This window comes from Dipodomys merriami, unplaced genomic scaffold (genome assembly GCF_024711535.1).
Source record: "Dipodomys merriami isolate MVZ:Mamm:240054 unplaced genomic scaffold, mDipMer1.0.p SCAF_4, whole genome shotgun sequence".
NCBI classification, from domain to species: domain Eukaryota; kingdom Metazoa; phylum Chordata; class Mammalia; order Rodentia; family Heteromyidae; genus Dipodomys; species Dipodomys merriami.
This window is the reverse complement of record NW_027205603.1, coordinates 53,500,132-53,527,917: the sequence shown is the minus strand read 5'-3', so window position 1 is coordinate 53,527,917 and position 27,786 is coordinate 53,500,132. Positions and strand designations below refer to the sequence as shown.

General features: G+C 39.8%; 1 protein-coding gene across 1 annotated transcript in view; it reads right to left on the bottom strand.

Annotated features, from left to right (window-relative positions):
• Positions 1–19,688: 19,688 nt before the first annotated feature.
• Positions 19,689–27,786, bottom strand: part of Ca13 (carbonic anhydrase 13) — a 32,127-nt gene continuing 24,029 nt past the window's right edge. The window contains exon 7 of the mRNA XM_069991003.1: positions 19,689–21,953. Coding sequence (XP_069847104.1) covers positions 21,834–21,953 — 120 coding nt within the window. The 3' untranslated portion in view covers positions 19,689–21,833. The remainder of the gene's footprint in view (positions 21,954–27,786) is intronic.

The following is a 27,786-nucleotide window of genomic DNA, read 5'->3' as shown; positions in this document are numbered from 1 at the left end:
TGTTCAGTGGCAGGGACAGGCTTCTCAAACTTGGCCTATTGAATCCCAGGAGTAGGTCTTGGTTGTGGGACCATCCTGTGAGTTTAGGGTGACAGCTGCAGCCCTATCTACGACAATACATTAATTAGAATTTGTTCTCAGCTGTGAAAAACAATTATATCTGTAAATCTTGCCAAATGTCCCCTAAGGTCACAAATTCATTTCTAGTTGGGAACAACTAAACTCAAGAAACATTATTATCCAGTATGGTGGTGAACCCCTGTAATCTCAGCAGTCAGGAGAAGGCAGAAGCAGAATGCTCCTAAGTTTGAGTTCAGCCTATTGTACAAGATTCCTCTGTCCCTGAGTCTCCTCCTTCATAATTAGCTCTTCCTAAGCAAGGAAAACACTAGAATACTAGTGACCTGGGGTAACTTGGTAAGAGGTAGCAAACATGTCAGAGTGGTTTAATATGCAGGAAACTGAGGCAACTGGAAGGATAGAAGAGATCCAGCTGTAATATCATATGATAGTTCTGAACTGAAACCAACACTTCCTTTCATGTCTGAAAAGGAACACTGCAATACACATTCCCCATGGTGGGCTGATGTTTATTTCTATTGACACTCAAGGTTACCAGCCTCGAAGGGTACGTTCCAAAACAACAGACCCGATGCTGTGATTTCTTTCCAAAAAAATCTTCAATATGCTCACTGCAAAAACGTGCAAACAAAAACAACCATCTAATACAGGTGTGAAATTGCTTTTAATTGTCCTAAAGGTCCCATGCCACTATATAATACCAGCTCAGATGTAATACAGGTGTTCACTGATGCCATTCATTGGGAAAATATTTAGCTTCTGAAAGAGGGTCTGGCTTACTAGGTTCATTCTGTTTTCTCTTGGTTTTGTTGGGTGTTTTGCTGTTTGTTTGTTTGTTTTGGAGCTTTTGGCTTGAGAGCAAGGGTGGAACCACCTGTTCTCGTGATGTCTCTCCTAATCTTATGACCCTGGATCTTTCTCCTTTATGGTTGTGATTCTGCACAGGTCAGTAAGCTCTGACTTTTATAAAATGCCAGCTGACTATCTCAGACTGTTCCTCTGCATGTCATGGTTCATGAATAATGGGAACGCCTTGTCTCCCTTGGCAAAACCCGAGAAAGGCTCTAGCCAACATAACTACAAGTCCAGGAGATAGGCTTATATTCAAGTCAAAGGCTGTTCCAGCATTCCTTTCTGGTTTTCTTGTTTACACTGTACCAGAAAGGAGCCTTCACACCGCTGCTTCACACCTGCTGCCTCAGAGCCCTGGGGCCTTGGAGCATCTCAGCGGGACTCCAGCAGACAGGAAAGAAGTTCTGACAGAGTATTCTTAGCATCATTGCTTTGCTCCCTATTCTGTAGTCCATGTGGGGTGGCTTCCTAGCATAGGAAAAGCAGGATTGAAGTCTCCAGCATGCCCAACAAATCATCTATAATTTGTGCCTTTGCTGATAGAGGCAAGAGAAATGACCATTAGCTACATTTTTGAATAGCCCAAATAAGGCATCAGATCTTCTATATACTATATAATATTATACATATTAGTATATAAGATAGATTATATATAAGGCACTAGATAGACTTTATAGAGATTTACTACTTACATTCTTTTTTAATGCTATTGTCAAGGTGATGTATATAGAGAGTGGTTATAACTACACAGTTTATTATCTACCCTAATTTTATGCAGGAAAACAAATCCAAATTTTAAAATATGTTCTAAGTTATAAAATAAATGCACAAATACAGTCCATGCTATGTATCTGAGTATTTGAGTGGTTTGTGTCAGAGAGGATGTCTTATTCATCTTTGATAGCCATGCCATCCTGACGTACAGCAGGGACTGAATAAAGGAGGAGCAAATAAATAAGCAAATACAATGGGACAGCTAGTTTTTACTTTTTATTAACTTAGCAGTTCCTATAAACTTTTTGTACACTAAAGCCTTTGTTCAAAAATATTAAAGGAGCATCTACTATGTGCCTGGTCCTGGGCTGGACGTGGGGGCTCCAAGCATGTGACTGTCTCTGCCCTCCGTAGACCTGCCATCCACCAGAAGCAATTGCTGCTTACACAGCTAGCACATCCATTTCCATGAGTTCTATGAATACATGCAAGAGGTCACAGTATCCGATGGCCAAATGAATCCAGTTTCTACTGTAGCCCGTGAAGATTCAAGCCGAAGCCAGCTCTTCTATATAAGAAAGGCGAGCATGTGACTTTTGGCACCTAAAAGCTCAGTGTCTTCTGGAACATATTGAATCTCTCCTCCTTGCTCCAACCTTCAGGTTGGCATCTACGTATCACCACAGACTGAATGTCTCTGCTCCATGAGAAGGGAGATTAGCACCTTCAGAGTAGTGTGGGACATTCCTCAAACATTTGTCACCATCCTGCCCTGGGTGATGTCACCTAGAAGTGAGAAAATGGCACAATCAATTGCTTCTTGTCCTCTGCTGAGCTTGCAGGAAGAAGTAACAGTTGGAGGGTTATGTCTTTGAACAGAGAAATAACCTAGTGGTCTGCTTTTCATATTATAAATCTAATGATAAATTACATGCATTTGGGATCATAAGCACATTATACCCACGTTATCAAGTTCCCTAAGTTTTCCCCCACATTATCCAACTTCCAGAAAACAAAACAAATGATCAGCACTTTGCAAGAACAAGATAGCCAAGGGCTGATGCCTCAGGCTTACAATCCTAGCTACTCAAGAAGCTGAGACTTGAAGACATAGGTTCAAAGTCAGCCTGGGGGAAGAAAAAAAAATTCCTTCCTAGTTCCCTAGCTCCCCTAGTCTCCCTCATGCCTCTAACTTTTAAGCATGATTCCTACTTTCAGCTTTACATCCAAAGCTGTGGCTTCTGAAATACGATTCCATTCTTTACTTTTCTAGCCACTAAAGTTAAATCAGCAAGCTGTTTTGGCTTAGCTGATTTCTAACTGTGTTTATTAAAATCTTACAATTTTTCTAAGGCTGACTGGCTTTAACGGAGCGGAAGCTTCTGTGGAGGGCAATGCTCTGCTCCTATTATCTTAGACTTGCTTTGCTGTCTTAAAGATGCTAAACAGTAGAGATATCTAGTGTCTGCAACTAAAAAGAAACTTAGGGGGCTAGGAGCGTAGTGTAAGTGGTGTGAGGCTCTGGATTCAATCCCTAGTACAAGGAGGAGGGAAAGAGAGAGGGGGGAGGGAGGGAGGGAAGGAAGGAGAGAAGGAAGGAAGCTTGTGAATCTCAACAAGAATAATGCAATCGGAAGAGTAGGCTGTGGTGGTAAGAATAACCCAAACATGCTTTGCAAGTAAACCTTTGATAAGAAAGCCTTTCCTAAATGGATCTCTGAAATCCACTAATGTTGGGTCTTCCTCCTTCCCACGAAAGACTGACGGGTCCAGGAAAGGTTAAGTGCGGCGCTGGCCTGTTCCCCAGCCTCCCTCAGCCCCCAGCCTCCCTCAGCCCGGGAGACAATCAGACACAGCAGGGAGCCAAATCCAGCAGGTAGAAAACTCGTTTATTAACAGAGAGCAGCCCCTTTTAAAGACAAAAAGGGTGGGTGGTATGGTAAGGGAGGAAGAGGAACCAATCACTGTCAAGGTCACACCCTATCATGCACCTGGGCCTTCACGGGCTGGTTAGGCACTGATCAGAAGATCAATTGGGCTCTGCCCACTCAACTCCCTCTCAGCGCCATCTGGCTGCCCATGGGCTCTACACACTGACACATCAATACTCCATGAAGAAAGACCCCTTCTATCCTTCACAAATAAGTTTCTACTCCAATTGCAGAATACTTAGGAAATGGTTCCACATTTAAAGAAATTCAGGTGCAGATGGACACCATAACACCAGAAATCTAAATCCTAACTTGCTTTCACCTGAGGCCACTTGTCCTCCTTGTAGAGGTAGACGCCAGGGGCTGACAACTCAAATGTTTTCTATTAATGAATAGTTCCTCAGATCTCTCTGCCTGGTAGCACCAGAAACTGGGCCCTATGGACTCAGTATAGTACCCAGAGGTACCCAGAGCCGGAAAGGGGCCGGGCGGGGGGGGGGGGGGGGCGGGGGGGAGGGGGAGGGAATCAGGAATGTCCCCTGAGGGAATAGTGGCCAGGAGATGCACCTGGGGTAGGAGGAGGGAGAGAGAAAAGGAAAGACATTACATATCACCAAGTGTGAGCAGACTCAAGTTACTAATGAGCACAAATGAGACAATCCTGGGACTATTTAGAAATAATGAGAGGGAAGGGGGTGAAATCCTACTGTACCAGCCAGTAATTGGTAATGACTCATCCTCCATTGGCCGGGCTACCCTCATTGCTTTTGTAGTCCCACAGCGCCACCTGGTGGTGAAAATAAGAAACAAATCACTGTGCTCACTGTTTCCTTTGTCCTCTATGCTAATTATGCTAGTTTTTGTTTTCTCCTGAATTTCCTTAATTCTGGCTAAACTACTCTTTTTCCTTTGCTGCCTATTTTATACATACTGCAAGAGAATATTAATCAACCTTTTCTCACCCTCTCCTGTGTTCTCTTTCCCACTCTAGCAGATACAGTGAGAGGATTTTCATGAAAATAATATTTGCAATTTTAAACATTACATAAACATTTCAGAGGATCTCTGAGGAGTAAAGCACTATTGAAAATAGTAAACAAAGGTTCATATGTTGTATCCCTAACATTGGAAAAACTAAAATATTATTTAAGATGTGTTTTGTTTTGTTTTGCTTTCATGGCAGTACTGAGGTCTGAACTCAGATCATTGTGCTTGCCAGACAGGTGCTCTAACACTTGAGTCAAGTTTCCAGTCCTTTTTTCTTTCTTTTTTTTTTAAATAGGGTCTCATCCTTTGCCCAAACCAGGCTAGACTGTGATCCTCCTATTTATGATTTGCATGCAGCTGCGATGACAGGAACTCCTGAGTCCAGCTTTATAATGATTGAAATGGAGGCTCTCAATTGTTTTAATGGCCTTGAATCATAATCTTCATGATCTCAGCCTTCCAAGTAGCTAGTATTATAAGTGTAAGCTATGCTTAAGCAATGTTGTGCATTCAATATAGTATCAAAGCTATTACTTTAATTCTACACCTAGTCTGCAAAATAGCCAAAAGAATCCAGAGGGGCTGGGAAGGTGGCTCAGTGGTAGAGTGCTTGCCTTGCATGCATGAGGCCCTGGGTTCAATTCCTCAGCACTACATAAGCAGAAAAAGCTGGAAGTGGCACTGTTGCTCAAGTGGTAGAGCACTAGCCTTGAGCTGAGGAGCTGAGGGACAGCGCCCAGGCCCAGAGTTCAGGCCCCACGACCGACAAAAAAAAAAATACTGAAAACTGAAACTTATATTGTGAATCTATATATATTTGAATCTTCAAATGAGTATTAAAAAAACATTTATTTAATATTTACTGACATCTCTCATGTGCCAAACCTTACTAGAGGCTACAAGTTACATCTAGTAGGCAAGAGAGACACATAATATTTAAAAATAAGTAGTTATATATAAATAATATTTATATATAATAAATGTACATACATACATACTTAAAAGGGTGTTATATTATTCAACTATAAAGAAGAATGAAATATGCTATTTTAAAGGAAGCACAATGGAACTAGAAATCATTATGATGACTGATGTAGTGCCAAGCTCAAAAAGTCAAATATTTTCTGTTTTGATTTTTTAATATGTATTTTTATTGTTATTGTAAGGGTGATGTGCAGAGGAGTTACAGTTACCTAAACATCAGATCATGAGTACATTTCTTCTGTAACCATGTCATCTCTTCCCTCATTTTCTCCCACTTTTCTCTCCCAACACCCCTTCTCAACAAGTTGTATAGTTCATTTCCAACATAGTGCACATAGTGTGTAGTATCTCTGCTCATTTGTTCACTCTCTGTCCCTCCATTTCTGTGCTCCCTTTACCCTCCCCAAAACAAATAAACTTGTATGTAAGACAAAAGGCACAGAAACCAAAAACAGTGCCCATGGAGTAAACAAAAACAAAACCAAAAAAACTTGTTTCTATTTCTTGGAGTTCATGTCAATGATCATTTTATATGATCATATGCATATAGCTGCTGCTGCTGCTGCTGCTGCTGCTGCTGCTGCTGCTGCTGATGATGATGATGATGATGATGATGATGATAATGATGATGATGATGATGATGATGATGATGATGATGATGATGAAACATGGATACAAAAAGGTGAGAAGACCAATAAGAAGGAGAAAGCAGAGGTAATGGGAGGGAAGGATCAAAATATGTTGTGTATATGTATAAGGACAGCTTAATTAACCCACCAAACACTACTTGAAAAAGGAGGGGTAGGAAGACCACAGGAATGTAATAGAGTAATGAACTTATTCAAAGTGCAACGTACACATATGTAGAATTATCACAATGAAGTCACCCAGTAGAACTAGTAAAATACTCTTTTTTAATATTGTATTTATTTATTTATTTTTACTGGACGTGGGTCCTGAACTCTGGGCCTGGGCGCTGTCCCCCAGCTCTTCAGCTCAAGGCTAGTGCTCTACCACTTGAGCCACAGTGCCACTTCCAGCTTTTTCTGCTTATGTGGTGCTGAGGAATCAAACCCAGGCCCTCATGTGCAAGGCAAGCACTCTACCACTGAGCCACCTTCCCAGCCCGTAAAATATTCTTGTGAAGTATAAAGAAACTAACAGTGGCTTCAGAGAGCACCAGGGAAAGGATACTGGCTGTGAAGGCTTTGAAGCACCTGTTCAAGGAGAAGCAAGACATATGTAGGGGTGATGTGCTAGAGATGGGGCCAGCAATTGCAGGTCCACAAGCACATGGGGCTCTGTCAGCCCTTGTAAGAACCTTTGCTGTTTTTCTATGGTAAGAATTCATTACAAGCCGGGCGCCGGTGGCTCACGCCTGTAATCCTAGCTACTCAGGAGGCTGAGATCTGAGGATAGTGGTTCAAAGCCAGCCCGGGCAGGAAAGTTCGTGAGACTCTTATCTCTAATAAACTGCTAGAAAACCGGAAGTGATGCTGTGACTCAAGCAGTAGAGCGCTCGTCTTGAGCTGAAGAGCACAAGGGCAGCGCCCAAGCCCAGAGTTCAAGCCCCACGACGACCAAAAAAAAAAAAAAGAATTCATTACAGGGTGGAGCGGGATGCAATGAGGGCCCTGCCCTACTTTGTAAAAAAGCACCCAGGCTGCAGGGTGGAGAAGACTGTCGAAGTAGAGTAAGGAGACCAGTTGCCAGCCAGACTTTTAAGGGTAGCATCTAAAAATCTTGAAAAGGGTGCAATTTGTGTTTGGGAGCCAGAGAGTCTAAGATTTAATCAACTGCCTGGGGACCATGACTGAAATGTCATTTCCTGAGGAAAGGAAGAGGGTTTGGTGCGTAGCATTGGGAACTGTCTGGCTACATGATCAGACACCACACAGGATGCTGATAGGTAGGTGGCTAAATAAATTCTGAGCTCTAGGAAAAGAGAGGGCAGAAGCAATGCATTAAATTGTTATTTGCAGTCATAGAAAACAATCACCCAGGAACAGACTGGAAAGGAATAACTGCTGAGCAATCAAGGGAACCAGGAAAATTGATTTAGAAGACAAGTGAGGAGATAAGCAAACACATTCATGCCTAGGAAGCAATTAAAAATTCATGGATACTTGTGTGCTTTATCTGTGCCAAGCACTAAAGGGGATGCCAGGAGGGCAAAGGCAAACAAGTGTAAACCATGTTAGGGGCTGTGACTGATGACTCAGCTGCAGTATTGCAAATGCAAGCTTACCCAGTGCCATCACTACAGAACAAGAATATGCATCAGTTTTACCAAGGGAGGTGAATGACTTGGTAATAAATTAGCACATTTACAATAAACATTAGCCAGCTCTAGAGACTGATTCAAGAATTAATGTGTTATTGTACTTCAACAAATTAAAGCAAGTATCTCTGAGGTCTTTTTTCAGCAAAAAAAAAAAAAAAGACTAAAATGGAATATGTTTTCCTAACTTTTTTCAGTCTCACTTGTTTTATGTTTTTGTTGTTATTGTTTTCTTATTTCATGGGGCTTGAACTCAGGGCCTGAGTGCTGTCCCTGAGCTCTTGTGGTCAAGGCTAGCACTCTACCACTTTGAACCACAGCACCACTATCAGTTTTCAAGTAGTTAATTGGAGATGAGAGTCTCACAGATTATCCTGCCCAGGCTGGCTTTGAACTACAATCCTCGGATCTCACTTGAACCATCAGTGCCCAGCTCAGTCTCACTAGTTTTTAACAAAGATAATCTCATTAAGGACAAGCAGTTTGAGTCCAAATAGTAATAAAAGGTATCCTTCAAATAAAGAAAACAAATGGAGCCTTCTGCTACTTCTTTTCTTTGCCATTGGTAGAAAAGACTTCAAGTCACAGAATAGGAAGGGCTCAGATTTCCAGCTCTTGTGATGAATGAGCAAACTTCCTTGAAAGCATGCTTCTAAATAGCCTCGAAGCACAGAAGAACTTTCATTGTTTGAGGAAGAAAGCGGAGTAATCTTGTGTTTGTCCAAGCTCTAATTTCCAATGGAAAGCATATCTATCCTCTGTGTAGCAAATAAATGGACAGTGGCTAAAACTAGTTTCAAGGCTGGCTCTGAGGATGGCTGAGTGACAAGTGGAGGAGCCCTCTACAACAGGGTCTCTGTGTCAGGAGAAAAAGACACTTGGTAAGTACAGAGAATTTGAGAGCCCTTGGGACCAGGGCAGCAGGAATTTCATGGTTCTCGAAGATTTTTGTTTTCTCCAAGTGTTTTTATACCTGCAAAATGTTTTTTAGTCACAGAATGTGATAAGTCTGACTCCTCTGTGGGGGGAACTGTCCCTAATGTCTGTGTCAGAAGTCATTTCCCCACAGAAAATTCTCATCGAAATAAAACATGAAATATGAAACTGAAACCCTACCTGTGCTCTCTTGTTTTCTTGAATTACAATCAGTTTTCTTTTTCTTTTTTTTTTTTTGTTTGTTTGTTTATTCATTTGTTTCTGGGTTTGGGGAGTGGTGGGTTGTTTCCAGTTATAGGATTTGAACTGATGCCCTGGGATCTGCCCTTTAGCTTTTCTTTTTTTTTCTTTTTTTTTCTTTTTAATTTTTTTATTGTAAAGATACTATACAGAGGGTTACAGTTACATGAGTGAGGTAATGAGTACACTTCCTCTTGAGCATTGTTACCCCCTCCATTGTTTTCCCCCTACCTCCCCTCCCTCCCTCCCTTCCCCAAGGTTCTTTTTTTTTTTTTTTTTTTTTTTGATTGTGATTAAGTGATTACTTAATTTCCGGTAATTCACAGTATTGTGGAATAATGATGCTCGTTTAAAGTCACAAGTTCATTCTAACTTTCCTGGAGCAAATTGTCTATCACAGTCTGTAATATATAACGGTGCTCACATGTTATATACCATATATGTGATCAGCAGCATGGGGATATTTGGTAGTGATTCAACCAGATGAGTGGGAGTTCTTTGTTTCTTAAGTCCTGTTAGTTTTGTCATATCACCTAACATTTTGGATTTAGCATCCACTTATCAGGGAGACCATGTACTGTTTGTCTCTTCGTTCTTGGCTTACCTCGCTCAACTGCCCTTTAGCTTTTCACTCAAGGCTAGTTTCAACTCCTTGAGCCACACATCTACTTCTGGTGTTTTGCTGGTTAATTGGAGATAGATTCTCACGTACTTGGCCACTCAGGCTGATGTTGAACTGTGATCCTCAGATCTCAGTAGGTCCTCAGATCTGAATAATTAGGATTATAGCTGTAAGCCACGGCATCAGAATGATTATCTGTTTTACTCATTCCATAAGTAAATGAGTCTTTGGGAACCATACTGAAATCGGGCACCACAGTTTGAGAATAAGGTAAGACAGTATAAAATCCATCTATCCTTCAACAGAGACACCTGCAAAGCCATGTTGATCGAAGTGTAGTTTACAATAGCCACACAATGGAATCATTCCCACCAACACATAGCTAAAGAAAATATGGTACATGTACACATACAGAGCCTTAAAGGGGCTGGGAAGGCCACTTAGTACTAGCGTGCTTGCCTCACATGCATGAGGCTGGAAGTGGGTGCAGTGGCTCAAGTGGTAGAGTGCTAGCCTTGAGCTGAAGAGCTGAAGGACAGCACCCAGGCCCAGAGTTCAAGCCCCACTACCGACAAAAAGGAGGAGGAGGAAGAGGAGGAGAAAATGGGAGGGGGAGGAGAAAATGGGAGGGGGAGGAGAAAATGGGAGGGGGAGGAGGAGGAGGAAGGGGAGGAGGAGGAAGAGAAAGGGGAGGAGAAGGAGGAAGAGAAAGAAGAAGGAGAAGAAGAAAGAAGACGAAGGAGAAGAAGAGGAAGAGGAAGATCAGTTGTTTTCAGGGAAATAATTGGAATTGGAGATTATTGTGTTAAGCAAAACAAGCCAGATTCAGAAAGACAAATATTGCATTTTTTGCTCAGTGTGGAATCTAGACCTACACAAGTGTGTGTGTGTGGGGGGGGGGGGGGGTAATAGGATGTGTGTGTGTGTGTGTGTGTGTGTGTGTGTGTGTGTGTAGTATAATAGAGAGATTGGGAGGGCAAATAGTGGAAGGAAAATGAGGGCAAGGAGATGGTAATGGAGGGTGAATAGGATTGAAGTATATTATATGTATGTGTGAAATTAGCATCATAAAGTCCATTACAATTTAAAGACAAAATAAAGTAAGAGGACAGGAAGGGAGGTAAGAACGAGTCATACACTGAAGATGCACAATATGCAAATATATGCTCATCAAGTTCTAAGTGTGAGCCAAATAGCTCTAAGAGTTACTCTGTATGAATACATAGCAATAGGAACAGATTTAAAAAAAAAAAAAACAACTCTCTTTACACGGCAGCAGCACTGCCTTCAAATTGGAAAGCCAAGGAAAAGCACAGACCCTATTTGAAAGACAAACTGAAGGCATGGAGGTGTGGCTCAAGTGGTAGAGCGCTTTTGTTGCAAGCATGAGGCTTTGAGTTCAATCCTCAAATAAAAGCAATCAAATAATTAAATAATTGATGCTATTCTGAATGCCTCCATTAGGCAGTAAATGGAGCCTTTCCCCTTTGCCCTAGTGCTGTTCTGATCTTGTGGAATTATATGAACCTCTGATCCCATTTTGACTGAGCTTATATGTAACTGTCCCCAAAAACTTGGAGTGCTTTATATTTTCCTAAATAGAAAATATTAATGGGAAGACACTTTTACATATTTTGAGAAAATAAATTTCTCTTCCATGATGCATTGTAAAAAAGTTAATGTGAGGGCTATATATTTAGGATTGAGAATATTGTTTTATAAGCAATCTGACCCATAACTTTTTTAATATATTTTTATTATAACGATACTGTACAAAAGGGTTACAGTTACATAAGTAAGGTAATGAGTGCATTTCCTATTGAGAATTGTTACCCCCTCCTTTGTTTTTCCCCTATCATCCCTTCCCTCTCCACCTCCCCAACTCCTCCCTCCCTCCCCCCAGCCCCCCTCACCCCGAAGTTGTAAAGTTCATTTTCAACAAAGTTCATTTTCAACAAAGTGTCTTATGCATCTCGTTGTTACAATGGGTCAACCTGTATCCTTGTTTCAGCATTTTGTTATTTCCCTTCCCCTCTCCAAATTAGAAAAATGTATATACAAGATGTAGGGTACCAAAATCAAATACAGTGAAAACAGGGGTTATACCATGGGGGAAGAATATACAAAAGAAACAAAAAAAATCACATAGTACATTAAAACAACAGCAACAAAGATAAACCCTCTTGTGTCCCTATCTTGGGGTTCATTTCACTTAGCATCATCTTATATGCTGACCTCTAACTTTTTTATAGACATAGATCTGTTTATTTATAAATCATTTTGAACTCCAAACCCATTGTTTATTTGGAAACCAGTTATCATAAAATCTGTCATAAACCATTTTACTTTCTAAAGACTCCATAGGAATCAAGTGGGATGTGTTAACTAGATAAATTGCACAACTATCATAAGACAGCATCCACTAGCTAAGAGAGATTAAAACTTCACAGGATAACTTTGAAGGAAAAAAAGGTCTGATTTTAAAAAGTTTGGGAAAGCTTGGGCATCTAATTCCTAACTGTGTTGAGCTAATTATTTAAAAAGTTAATAGCTTTGCGTTTCTCATGGATATGTGTAACAAAAAATGTTGATTATTGATTTGGGGTGAAAGAGTTTAGTCATACTATTTTTCACACTAGCCTGTATCTTAAAAACAAAAACAAAATAAAAAAACTGGAAAGCCTAGCTTTATATACTAACATGTCCAAAGGTAGAACATGCCCACTAGGAAAAAAGGCTGATCCATCACAGGCTAGAAAATGAAAATGAAAAGTGCATGCTGATACAGGTTGTCCAAACATGACCCAGAGTTAAGAAATTATGAGCTACAAAGCCAAGTATTTTACTTCTCTTGGAACAATTCATACTTTGGAGCTTATGTTGGGAGCTATAGTCACCAAAATTCTTTCCTGGGGAGAGGTTTAAAAAAAAAATAAAATGGTTAGAACAAGAGGGGAAAATTGTGAGGAGCAAACTTAGGTGGGGAATTGCTCTTGGCAGAACTTGGTGAATTTCAAGGATAGGACTTCAAATGACTATAATTACAACAAGTAGTCTAGATGTGAATTCAAGGAATTAATCTCAGCATAGAGAATTGACACCTAAACACATAGGTCATTGTATTGTCTTTTCATCACTTCAATAGGAAATACTGCTAATTGGTTGTCCATAGAGTTGAAAATAAAACAGGAAACAGCAAAACTGAGGAAGGACCATAAAGGAAGAGTGAACTATCCAGACACTGGTGACCTCTAATCTTACTAGCCAGGAAGCTGAAATCCAGAGGATAATCATCAGAAGCCAGTCTGGGCAGAAAAATCTGTGAGACTGCATCTCCAAAATAATTTGAAACAAACAAGCAAACAAACAAACAAAAAGCAGTGTCTGAGGCATGACTCAAGTGGTAAAGCTCAGGCCCAGCTAATGCCCTGAGTTCAAACCTTAGTACCACCAAAAAAATTCTTTAAAGAAAGAATAAGCCTAGAAGTGCCTAGAATAGAGTGTTAATAGTGTGAGACTATATGAATACAATTTATCTTTTCACACCTAGAGAACATATCTATCTGTAATGGTTTTATTACCTCATACCCCAGGTGGTTTGTTAGAACTGACCATAAGCTTTAGAGGAGTAAAGTTCTGAGAAGAACAACATAGAACATTGAGTTGTGGACTGACTGGTCTATGGGAGTAGTTTATAGTCCTCTTTTTCTGAGGACTCTATACACCCTTGAAAGGGTTCCAGAGAGCTTTTGTTTACGAGTTTTTATCGATTGCCACTTGCTTTAAAATTAAAACAGAGAAATTTCAAGGTACTTTTTAATTAACATACTTATTAATTAAATGTAATAATAAATCATACGATAAATTAACATAAATAATACATTTTTGTGAGAATAGCATTATTTTATCAATCCAAAAATGTAAAAAGAGAAAATTGACATTTACAGTTTTCATTTATCCCTCCCTAAATGTCTGGCTACACAAAAGCTGCTTGTGTTCTTGTAGCTGCTTCTATATTCAGTGTGTGGTAATTGGTTGATTTGTTAGGAGAGTTTGAAAGAAATCCATCCTCACACTGATACTTTGCTAGAAGCACAGAGGAGTAAATGAATTTCCTTCTCAGATATTCTGGGTGTTCATTAGTACTGTATCAAGATGCAACCGACAGTTGTTACAGTTTGGACATGATAACTCTTCCCCCCACAAATTGGTTCACTGAAAGCAGTATAGGGAGTTCAACACTGTATCACAAGGGCACTAACTTCATCAATGGGCTGAGCAATCAATGAATTCATATCTAGATGGATTGTTAGAAGGTGGGGCTTAGTTAGAGGAAGTAGACCACTGGGGAATGTGATTTTGAAGGATCTAACTGGTCCTCAGTTCCTTCCTGTGTCTCTGTGGTTCCTGCATGAGGTGAGCAGGTTCTGCCGTGTTTGTCTACCATGCTGTTTCTTTTTTTTTTTTTTTTTGGTCGGTCATGGGGCTTGAACTCTGGGCCTGGGCGCTGTCCCTTAGCTCTTCAGCTCAAGGCAAGCGCTCTACCACTTGAGCTACAGCGCCACTTCCTGTTTCCTGGTGGTTTATTGGAGATAGGAGTCTCACGGTCACTCCTGCCCAGGCTGGCTTTGAACCTGGATCCTAGATCTCAGCCTCCTGAGTAGCTAGGATTACAGGCGCGAGCCACCAGCGCCCGGCTTACCATGTTGTTTCTGCACAGACCTCAAAGCAGTGGAGCCAGCTGACCATAGAGCAAAACCTCTGAAGCCATGAGCCAAATAAATCTGCTTTCCTTTTAACTTGCTTTCTCAGGAATTTTGTCAGACTGCTGAAAAACTGGTTAACACATGGTAGTTTTCATGAAAGTGAGTTTCATATCAATGAATCATAAGAAAAAAATGTATGACCTGTTTCATTGAAATATATCAATTTATCTTGAACTTGGAATCGTTAGTTTGTATATATTTTACAGCTTCATGTACTGGACATTTAGAAAATATTGCTTATTTTGTTTATGAACATGACACACTGTTAGTTGGTTTTCTTGAAGTGACGATCTCACTTCGTTCTGGTTTTCTTGAAGTTATGGTCTCACTGTGTTCAAGTCCAAGAAAATATTTGCCAATTAGCCAAATTTAAATATCCATTTATCAAATTTATCAAGTTGTTCTGTTAAGGAATGGTGCTTCATCAAAAAACTCAACAAAGGCTAATATCAAGAGAAAAGAAATAGACGCTATGTGCATTTGGGGACTCGCAGAAGACAGGTGACTGGGAAGAGGATGAAGAAGATTAAATACTGTCAAAACACTCTATTTACAACTATAAAATTTATTGAGGAGATTATCTCTGAGAGAAAGGATGCAGTAAAGTGATGGAAGGGTGAAATAGATTGAAATACATCATTAACATGTGTGCAGATGCTACAATGAAATCCCTTTCCTACCACATAACTGATATAAGCCAATTAAAACAAAATATCACACAGCAGAAAAAAATGATACTTCATGACCAATGTGATTAATTTGGCTTGCAACTCAATTCCATAAGGGCTTTCACTAAAGATAATAACCATCATGCTTTCATACATAGTGGAAATGTCTTCTTGAAGCAAAATGTTCCCCATTCTGTTACACCAAACATTAAAAGAAAGCTTAGGTTTTATGAAATTCATGGGTTTTTTGCAGAATAAGCTAAATCCCAAACCCCAGAATAAGGAGATTCTCAAGACTAAGTGATATCTCGAAACTGACTGCCCAAGAGTGATGTAAACAAAACGTAGTAGTACCGTAGTGTTGTTTTCTGATACAATCTTGATTGTTGGCTAGGAAACCGGCAGTTATAGCCATCATTACTTTTACCTCAGAAGAGCAAGTATCAAAAGAAGAAAAGGGGCAAATAAACTGGTGTCAACCACACTGAGATTCCCCCTGCCCCCAAAGTGTCTGAGGGCTCCCAGGAAGTCAGATGACCCTTCAGAACTGCTGGTCCCTCTCACAGGCCATGAACACTTTTCTGGCTGTCCAGATGGTGGCAGTAGAAGGTTTTTCCCAGAGGAGAGATTGGTTGACCTATGCCATACCTTAGGAAGGTAGGCACCTGTTTGGATAGCATCCTAGGGAGAGGGTGTGCTCATTTTGTCACAATCCAATCTTCAAAACTCCACTCCCATTTATTTTGGAATGATTTTAGACACTTTAAGCTAAAATTCCTTTACAAACTGCTTGAAATTGTAAGTAATTTATGAGCCCTTGCTATTTCATTGAGGAATAATGGATTGCTAGCACTGCTAATTTACATGCAAGGGACTTGGTGTAAGACAGTGATAATTCAAGACAGATTTTTTTTTGCTAGACCTTTTGGGTCTAGTATTGCTTACATAAGGTGATTTGAGGTGGAGGCAGCCAAGAAGAAAAATTAAGCCTGATCTTAGCCCAACTTCACCATGATAAAAACCAGCTTTATCTCTGAATTTTTCAGTTGTTTGAATTAATACGTTTGTTTTGCTTTAGCTATTTTCAAATGGAGTTTCTATCATTCCCAAAGAAGATATCCCCAACGTATCTTCTTACTGCTAGCACCAAACGCAAAACCCTATAGGAAACAAAAGAATCCAATTTCCAAATATGTCACATGTGAATATCTTCCTGCCTTTGTTAATTTCTCCTGTTATTTTCTCTAGCTTGTTTTTATAATTCTATAGATAACTAAGACATTTTCATGTTTTATATTGTTATTTTTATAATTCTCTTGGAAGGATGGAGCTATCTGAGGGAGGAATAATAGCAATCATTTTCCCATTTCCATACCTAATGCAATGTTCAACATACACAATGTCCAATATATAATGGTTAAATTTCTAGAGTAGAAGAGTATAATGGCCTTCCGGATCTAGAAGCTTCCAGGCCAGCCTCATTGCCTGCATAACTGAAGTTCTCAGTTAGCTGGTCTTAAGCCCATTTGCCCTCAGATTCATTCCTGGACTTTTCTGTTAATCAATTCCATTTAACAAAGGGGATAATCCTACATGGTTTCATGTTGGTATCTAACAACCAGATCTTTCTTTCCAGGCCTGTTTTCAACTTCAGCGATGTGGCCATGACTCCCGGGCCCCAGAAACACTTCCTAGAGAAGATAGAAACCTCCATGTTCTTACTAATCTTTTTTTGTTGATTCCTTATCTTCTTATTTTCTCAGCATTTTCCATCACATTTATAATCTATTCCAAGAATTTACCTACTTTGTTTAAAATACTGAGTAGTTCTTACCTTCCTGAGGTACCTGATTGTGTGTCATTTTTTTTTTTTACAAGAGCATTTATGACAAGTGCTTTTGTTTGGGACCTTGAGAGGCAATCTTTACCTCCAACTCCTTCCAGTACCAGTTGATAACAAATGACTCCAACTACCTGCATGAAAGTAGTTATTTGCACAGGTCATGCATTTCAAAATGAATTTATGGCTGGCTTTATCTGATCTCATTTTAAGAGCTCACTAAGGTACAGACTCACAAAGTTTATGCAACTCCCCATCCAGAAGCAAAGCTAAGATAAACTGACTAACTCTTCATTCAGGGGACACTGTACTGAAAACAAACTCATTGATACAAGGAGGTTTCTTGGACCCACTTTATTCTACTAAGTGATGTGCTCTTATGGGAATGGGGAAGCAAAGAAACATTAGATTTTCCATTGAGAAAAAATTTCAAAGCCTATGACAAGGTAGTAGTTTCCTCATGGTTACATTTCTTCTCCAAGAAGACAAATGTGTGTATGTGTGTGGGGATTGAAGTTTGCAAATGCTCTACCATGAGCCATGTCTCAGGTCTTTTGCTTTTTGTTTTACAAATAGAATCTGGTGCTCCCTGCCTGGGCTGGCCTGGAACCTTGGTCTTCTTGTCTCTGCTTCTTACATAGCTAGGATTCCAGGTATGTACCATCATACTAAGGATCAGAGCCTGGTGGCTTGTTGTTGAAAGAAGCCAGGTTACTTAAAACAATATTGCTAAGTCTAGGGAAGGGGAAAGAAAAAAATTAGAATCATCATATAAGTGAAAAAGTAAAGGAGTAAAGACATGTCTAAAGAACACACAGGCTAGTGTAAAGGTACTTCTGTTAGCCATATCAGGAAAAAGAAATAAGCATCGGAATAAGTAACTATTCTAACAATAGATTATATATAGCCCTTTAGTTAAGATTAGGTAAAGTTAGGAATTTCTAAATCCATGCTGGAAAATAAAGGTTAAATTGGATTGCATAAATAATAGGATATTTGAATAGTTTTAAAAGAACCCACCTACACACAAAGATTTGCTAATTTCTAAAGATCAAAATCACTTTAAAATGAAGAAGCTGGGTGATAAACACCGGTAATCTCAGCTTTAGGAGGATCGTCAGTTCAAGACCAGCCTGCTAGGTAGTAAATTCAAGGATAGCCAGAGTAACATACAGGGACAAATTATTTATAAAACAAATCTAACTTGGCTTCCCAAAGACATATATTGAAGGGTCCCGGCCACTATTTGGCCACACCCCTGCCAGCAAAGCATAACTAAATCTAATTACAAGATTAGGTGAGGGTGATTCTAGGAAATAACTGACCTAGAATTTTGAAGCTATCAGAAGCATAAAACCTAAGCAAAGACTGAAGAACAATTCCCAATGAAACATGTAACAAAGTGGACAAATTATTCTTTAAAGGCTTAGTGGATACTAGCAGTGTAATATTCACCTCAGGGTCACTTTAGCTTTAATATGGTCATAAAGGACAAGGTGTTGTCCTCCCTGTAGGAAACAGGCAGGTACTAGAATGGATGTGGTATTAAGGAATCAAGATTGCAACAAGCTTTGCAATAATCCAGAAGGGAACTGAATGTGCTGTGTTTACAATGTTTCTGTGAGTTTAAGATTATTACTATTATTGTGTGTGCTAGTGACTAGGGACTTGAACTCAGAGCCTGGGTGTTGTCCCTAGGCTTTTTTGCTCAGTGTTAACACTCTAGCACAGCTCCACTTCTGGTATTTTTGGTAGCTAATTGTAGATAAGAATCTCACAGACTTTCCTGCCTAGGCTGGCTTTGAATCAGGATTCCTCAGATCTCAGCCTCTTGAGTATCTAGGATTACAGGTTTGTGCCACTAGCACCCAGATATTTTGTTTTTAAGATGGAGTAAGGCAGAACAAAAAGAAAATGACTAAGAAACATAAGATACGAAAATGAATTTGTTATAATAAAATATCCTAGTACAACTAACTGCTGTCAAATAAATAAACAGTGAAAAACTAGGCATCAGGGGCTTACTCCTATAATTCTTACTATTCAAGAGGCTGAGATTTGAAGGATCATGAGTCAAGGCCAGCCTGGGCAGAAAGTCCATGAGACTCTGTCTCCAAAATAACTAGCAAAAAACATGACTGAAGGTGTAAAACAAGTAGTAAGATTACCAGCAAGGAAGCCAAGTAAACATGAGGCTCTGGGTTCAAACTCCAGTAATACTCCCCAACACAAAAAAAGTGTGAAGATATGATCTAATACCAGGATTGCATAAAAACAGCCCTAATATAACTGAAAGCTTTCCTCATTTGCTTATTGTAGTTGAATACAATTTAGATAATAATAAAAAGTTTGTTACAAACATAAACCCAGTATACATTGTGGGAAACAGACGTATCTACATCTAGTACTTACAACTCTGATTAAAAAAAAAATAGAACAGTATACAAAGACCCTTTCTAAAGACCCTTTGCCTCTGAATACACAATCATTAGGGAACTCAGGTCCAGGTAGACTTTGTTAGTCCTAAGGCACAGAGTGCACTCAACCTCTGCAGCAGGAACCGGAAGTGTTCTTTGGAGAGATTGGAGCTCATCCCTCCCACACAGATGTCTTTTCTTGATGATGATGCTTCCAAACATTGTCTAACACTAAAGAAATATCTCTCCATTCACCAATATTTTCAGACCATTAGAAATGTGGTTATAAAAATTATGTTTCATACATTTTCCTTTATGAAAAAAATTTAAAGAGATAATGTATTTTATTATTTGTTAGATTTCCACCAAATCATTAGATTCAAATTAGGTTTCATACATATTCCTTTAAGAAAAAGTATTCTTTTTTTAAAAAAAATGTACTAGTTAGGTTAGCTTAGAAGGTTAGAATGCATTTGTCTCAAGCAGAGTGATTATTACCAAAGATAACAAATAATTGTTCAAATATTCCATTCATTAAATATTGATTATATATGTTTCCTGCCAAGCCTCAGGCCAGACGCGGGGAGCACCCACAGGTAGCGTCAGCCGCCACCTCTCTTTTCCAGGAGCTTGTCTTATGTGACAGTCACACCACAGTAATGCAATTCATTGTCACCCAGCTGTTCTGGTAGGAAGGATATTACAGAATGCTTTTAATTATCAAATGTACATTTAGAGAAAGACAGTGGTTTGAAACAAATTATCCAAGAAATTCAGGCTAACTTCTCTCAAAAGATGACAAAATTGCATATCACATATCCAACTCCTAAATGTGGTTATTAAGTTGATGGTTCAAGTAATTCCATTGCAGAAAGGGCAAAGGAAAAAGTGTCCCTACACACACACACACACACACAGACACACAGACACACACACACAGACACACACACACACACACACACACACACACACACACACACACACACACACCCCAATACAGACAGAGAATAGGTTAAAATTAAAATCACATTCCATCCTTCAAAATCTCTCTTAAGAGGAGCTGGGGGAAAAAAAAAAAGAGGGGCTGGGAAGGTGGCTCAGTGGTAGAGCGCTTGCCTTGCATGCATGAGGCCCTGGGTTCGATTCCTCAGCATCACATAAGCAAAAAGAAAAAAGCTGGAAGTGGTGCTGTGGCTCAAGTGGTAGAGTGCTAACCTTGAGCTGAAGAGCTGAGGGACAGCACCCAGGCCCAGAGTTCAGGCCCCACAACCGGATCCCCCCCAAAAATCTCTCTTAAGATACCAAGGAACATGTGTTGAATAAATATGAAATCTGCCGTGGTAAAGGGTGAGTATTTAGGTAGTAGTGGGGTTTTGAACGCATGTCCTTTCATTCACTTGCAGGCTATCATCCCAACTCTTTTTTCCACTTTTGTTATTTTTCAGGTACAGTCTTACGCATTTACCCAGGGCCTGCCTCAGACTATAATGCTCCTACCTATAGTCTCTTGTGTGACTGGAACCATGAATCCCAGCTTATTTCTTAGGATGGGGGCTTTTAATAACTTTTTGCCGGGGTTTGCCTCAAATGGTGATCCTCCAGATCTCTGTCTCCTGGGATGACAGGCAGCTAAGCCATTCAATCAGTTAGGACAAAGGGTTTATGTACAAGAGTATATTTATAGGAGACTCAAGTAATTTTTTTTATTTTCACCAATGGATGAAAAGTTGACCCATACAGGATTGCTCCCTGATTTGTTGTCAAAACACAGGGCAAAAGAAGGCCACCATTCATCACAGTCATGAGCAGCTTTGTTTAGTCCGTAATGTGTAGTATGTTAGTTAATGCTATAATTTGGTATTATCCAGTACATTATTAGGCAGCTCATCAGCAACACTACCAAGTGAATGTGATGTATGGTACAAGTTGTTAATACACAAAGCAACTCTACTCCACATCGCATAACTCTCCTATTCTGAATAGCATCCAAATTATCTCATGACAATAAGCAGTATAATTGTAGAAGAAATCCACTTTAAAAGGAAATGCCTACTTCTGATAAATGTGAACAAGTCTCACAACATGAAAAAGAAACCAGTTCTTTAGCAAAAGTTATCCCAATCTGGAAATTATATCAAATCATTCTGGAAATGAAGTTAAGCTTTGCAGCAAACATTGTGGAGGGGTGAGGTGGAGTGAGTCTGTCAAGGTAGCGATTTGAGTCCACCCTGGGGCTCCTAAAGTCAGCTACATGTTGATGAAGCTTGAGGCAGATGCATTGTTTTAATAAACTTCAAATACTGTTGAACACCTGAATGTCCATGGGGGCAAATCTGGGACAGATGAACTAGTTTGGTTTACTTAAAAGACATCTGATTTGCCTTGTGATGCAAAGAGTAAAGTGGCATCCATCATTACAAACCTAGGAAAGAAGAGTTAATAGGGCTTTTTGTGTTGTGTTTTGTTTGCTGCCTTTCCACAGCCATTGCTGCAGCAACTCGCTGGCACCCACAGTCAATGGAAAGAGGCTCTCACTCTGCGGCCCTTCAGGGGCTGTGGTGGACGGTGATTGCTCAACAGAAAGGCGGCTGCTTCACCCTCCCTGCTGCACTGAAGGCTTCGGAATTTGGCAAGCTGTCAAAGAAAAGAGCAGCGTTCATTTCAGCAAAGAAAGTCACCTCCTTAAACAACTGGTTTTTTCCCCATCTCCTCCACAAGTTATACTGACATCAAATATAGTGAAAGCAGGGGTTATACTGTGGGGGAGAGACATACAAAGCAACAAAGAGATAATCTTATAAATGCGTTAGAAACACATGCATGAAAGAAAAAAACATTAACAGGTGGACCTGTTGCAACAATGAGAAGTACAAGTTGTCATGTCCAAAACGAGCTTTACAATGTCGGTGCAGGGGGGGGGGGGGAGGGGGAGGAGAAGGATTGGGATTGGGGGGAGGGGGGAGGCTGGGAATGGATGTGAAGGGTAAACAAAGGAGGCTGCAATGCTTGGTAAGAAATGTACGCATTATCCTGTCCATGTAATTGTAACTCCTCTGTACAGTATGTTCACAAATAAAATAAAATAAAATTAAAAAAAAAAAAAAAAGAAAGTCACCTCCATGCTAATGGATTGCGAAGAACCATTCTCCTACCAGAAACCAAAACAGGCCAGTGTAATCTTTCCTCAGTTATGGCTTATACGCCTTACAGGGTTAAATGTCTGTTAAATTCCCTTTGGTATGCAACTTTCTAGGGCTCCAAAATTCAGTATCAAAGCTTTCTTGCTTTGAAGATCAAAGTTACACAGAAGGAACAACGTTTAGGATGTGGTCATCCTACAAATCAGAGATTGGTTTCCAATACACACAATACATACGATTCAGTTCTTCTGAAAGTTGAACGTGGCTCCCCATCTCTACCTCATCTGTTTAGAACTGGATCTGACTTAGGCTCTTTCTTTGAACACCTTGCTTGTTTGGGGTAAGATTCCCTAAATCTGTCCGATCAAACCTTCCCCTCTCTATGACCTTCCCCAGCTAGGTAAGCCCTATTTATACCAGCTCTGAAATTTGACCAAGGTTCAGATTTCTTTCTTTTGGTTCCTTGTCCTGGATTGGCTGACTCTGACCCATCTCACCCTTCCTGAAGACACTGGCTCCTTCTGGCAGAAAACTACCCCTCTGTCATCATAGCCGACTCAGCATCTTCAAATTCCTGGGAGCTTCCAGGAGGAGGAAGGTGTGACCCGCAGGGCTGCTTTCCTTGGCTTGAATACTGAAATGCTAACTTTCTTGTGTGGCAACTCCACTAAAAATGAGAGGTTCCTTAGGAGAGGAACAGAAAGGCACAATGCTGTGTGCACCTGACCATACAAAATAATATTTATCAAAATGAACTCCAGGAAATATAAACAAGAGGTTCTCTTTTTTGCTGTTTTTGTATTCTTTCCTTTTTCTTCTGTATGTTCAGTTATATGTCTTTGGGAGTGTAAGGGGAGGCACAGAAATGGAGGGACAAAAGGTGAACCAAATGCAGCAGTGGTACTCACTAGACATTATATGGAAAATGAACTATACAACTTTTGGGAGGGATGGAAGGGCCAAAAAGAAAGGTACTCATTACCTGACCCATGTAACTGTAACCCTTCTGGACATTACCTTTATGATAGCAATAAAAAAGTAAAGCAGGGCATTGATGGCACATGCACACCTGTAATCCTAGCTACTCGGGAGGCTGAGATCCGATCATCTCCGTTCAAAGCCAGCCTGGGAAGGAAAGTCCATGAGACAGACGCTGATCTCCAATAACAACCAGAAAACTGGAAGTGGTGCTGTGGCTCAAAGTGGTAGAGTGCTAGCTCTGAATGAAAGAGCTCAAGGAGGGGCTGGGAAGGTGGCTCAGTGGTAGAGTGATTGCATTGCATGCCTGAGGCCCTGGGTTCGATTCCTCAGCACCACATAAGCAAAAAGAAAAAGCCGGAAGTAGTGCTGTGGCTCAAGTGGTAGAGCGCTAGCCTTGAGCTGAAGAGCTGAGGGACAGCGCCCAGGCCCAGAGTTCAGCCCCCATGACTGAACCCCTCCCTCCCCAAAAAAAGAAAGAGCTCAAGGACAATACCCTGGACGTGAGTTCAAGCCCCATGACTGACAAAAAAATTTTTTTTTAATTTAAAAGGAAATATTCTTCTCAAAAGTTTCTGCAAACTGTCTTATGTCATACTTGTGCTCAGCCATCTTCAGCAGCACTCCATTGCCCACCCAAGTTGAGGAATGATAAATATAAGCTCTCTTCCACAACACAGGGTCTCAGGCATTGTGCTAGGTGATATATATTCTATTATTTAATTCTCTGAAGAATCCTACCAGTCATATGCTATTTTCCCACTTTACAGATGAGGGATAGCTGAGAAGCTTCAATAAATAAGTTGTTCCACAAATATACCATGAACTAACAACAGATGCATATTACATTTCTACTTTTCTTTTGTTCCATTTTACTTTATTCTCCTTTTATTCACTTCTTATTATGGAAACATTCCAACGCACGCAAATTTGAAAAAGTTGTATAATAAGCCACTGTGAAGGCTGCACCCAGCTCCAGTATCAGCACGCGCCCAGATCTGCTATCCATAGCCCCTCCCACCCGTTCTGTCCTCACCTTCTACCCTGCCCAGACCAGATTACTTTGAAACACATTCTGAACACCATGTCATTGCAGTGTAAGCATTTCAAAATATATCTCTCTTAATAGGCACCCTAAACAAACTTGTCATCATGGACACAACCCTGCTCCTATTCACCTTCCTACATCTTCCTGTCATTTTCACACGAAGTCCCACAGTGAGCCTGTTTGGTGAAAGGTAATCTCAGAGCATCTGAATGGAAAAACTGGGATGATTCTCAAAATCCAAATTACTGGATCTCACTCCAGACATCTGAATGAGTTTTTCTAATGAGGGCCAACATTCCACATTTTGATAAATTTCTCTTCAGTGGATCTTGGACACACTAAAATTTGAGATTCACAGGTACAGTGCTGCCAAAATCATTTCAGTTCTTCCTTTATCATCCTTATTTATACTGTTTCTTCTTGAAATTCTCACCTTTACTTAGCTATATGCAACCAATTGCTCCCTTTTAACCACTTACTCTTTCTCTCCTCCCTCTCCCCCTCCCCTCCCTGCAGTGCTGGGGACTGAAGCCATAGCTTATGTACACTAAGCAAGCACTCTACCACAGAGCTACATCCCCAATCCTTTTCATCTTTTAAACTCCAATGCAAATCTTTCATAAAGTCTTTCCAGATTTCTCCGTTGAAAATTACTCTAATCATCTGCAGTCCCACCACCCTACATGTTTCTCCTATGGCACCAAACACAGTCTACAGCGTTACTTTTCATGCATTTTTTTTATCTCCTTTACTTCAAACTCTTTGGATTGGGCTACATTTTTATGGTATTTCTCTTGCACTTGCAAATTATTAGTAGTAAACACATAGTAAACAATGCTACTATTAGACTCATATACAATAGGATACATAATCTACAATTTAGAATTTTAATTTCAAAGTAATGATGTGGACTTTTATAAAAATCAAAATTAATATTGAAGGGAGTAAATTCTAACAACAGAGGCAAAGAATATCCTTAGATCATTTAATGTGAATTACAACACACATTTTACTATTAAAAAGGGCATTCAGATTTTGCTCCCAGGTATGGTGTTCTGAGATCCTGCAGACAGTCTCTCTGTAGAAAACACAAAACACTACACAAAACAAGCAATAACAATTATATGAAACAAGAACCTCTTTCAGGTACTGGGAGTAAGCAGAATCAGAACCCAGGTGAGAAATTCATGCTTGCTTGACCAAAGAAAAATGAAAGCTTTAGAAATGAATTCTTGTAACCCTTCTGTACATCACCTTTATAATAGCAATAAAAATTAAAGTAAAAAGCAGGTGCATTCTTCCTTCTCCAGAGTTTAGTCTGGCAGTGAGTACCGTGGTATGCAACGTGACACAAGGCTGCCAAGGGCACCCGTCTGCTGCAGGAAAAGAGCTAAAGAGAGGCTCCTCAGACTCTATCCACATCTCTGACGGACCCAGTGATCACATAGGCAGAGAACAGACAGCAACAACACCGGCCAAATGAGGCCACAACTATAACACATGACAGAATTTTTGCTTCTAGCCCACTCAGGAAAATCACCCACTAAAACAAAAAGAACTATACGTATTAGACAAAAGTAACAAAATCCATAGTCTCTAAATCCCAAAGGCTCATATGTTAAAGGCTTGGCCTTCAATGCTACAATATTCATAGGTGGGGCTTTAGGGAAGTGATCAGATCATTGGGGCTCTGGCCTTATCAATGGATTGACCTAATTAATGGATTGATGGGTTCATAATTTGATGAACTATTGGGGAAATGATACAGCTGAGGAGGTGACAGCTAGTTGAAGAGAATAGGGCCTGGATGGTAGGCACTTGAGTCTCTATTTTGCCCCCAAATCCTTCTTTCACACTGTCTATATCCCAACCTCTGCAAGGCAACTAGTTCTGTTCCACAACACCCTTTCTATCATGATGAGACTCTAAGACAAACAGGAATTTGATCACAGAGACAGAAATATGACCAACACAATGTGTACAAGATTAAGAGTATATATAGCTTAAGTGGTAGAGCACTATTTGCCTAACCTCTACTAGCCCTGGGTTTAATCCTAGTGGGTTAATTTTTAAAAACCTAAGAATTTTTTTCTTCAAAAGACACAGTAATAAAAATAATAGCAAACTGTACAATGAAAGGCAACTTTTACTGAATGAATTTTTAAGAAAATTATTATCCAGCCTACAAAAGAGTACTGAAAGTCAACATTGAGAAGACAAATAACACAATTTTAAGATGGGTAAATATATGAGCAGATACTTTGCAAACAATTATATATATACATACACACATACAGAGTCAATATGCATTATGAAGAAATGTACAGCAACTCTAGTTATCAGACAAATGCACACTGTTAAACTAGAAAGAGTGACAATAGCAAGGGATAAACAGGATATGAAGCCACTGGAAATCTTAAAAATGAAATGTAAGCCACTTTAGAAAGCAATATGGCAATTCCTTGTAAAATTAAACATGTATGACCTGGTAATCCCAGTCCTAGATATCAGTCTAAGACACAAGTATGTCCACACAGCTGTGTATGTGAATTATTCCTAATATCCAAGTATGAATCACTACTACTCATAATAGCCCCAAACTCTAAACCACCCAAATAACCATCACTGTTGAATAGATTTCCTAACGTGTTCATCCACAACCTAGACTCTAAGTCAGTAGGAAAATGAATTAAGTGGGTCATTTAGAAACATTAATGATACGTGAAAGAAGTCAAAAGCAAAAACCTATTAACTGTATGATTCATTTAATTAAAACACTACAAAAGACAAAATTCTAATGGCAGTGTGTCAGTGGTTTCTCAGGCCTATGAGGGCAAGGAGTGAAATGAAAAAGTGCTCAGAAAACACTGTGGCCAGGAGAGCTATTCTATACTTTGGCTATAGTAATTTTGCAGGGTTGTAGGCAGTAACACAATTAGCCACCACATACTTAAAGTTGTATAGTATGTTACCATAACAAATACATAAAGAAAGGGCATGTTTTTTAATATAATGAAGTCAAAACTAAGCATTTTGCTTACTAAGTAAATCCGTTTAGATGACCCAAAGAGATCTGGCAAGTGAAGGCAACCTTCCAAATTGACAGATCTATCATTAGATCTATTATTAAATGCATCAAAAAAATAGTTTTATGTGCGCAATAAGATTTTTGAGCCCTCTCTGAGTGATTCTGAGGGAGAAAAGAGTGAATGTGAATCAAGGGAAAGAAAATAAAACCATCTGACTTTCCCTTTAGGTCAAACAGTAACTTGGCAAGGACCAGTGACAGAAAACCTTATGA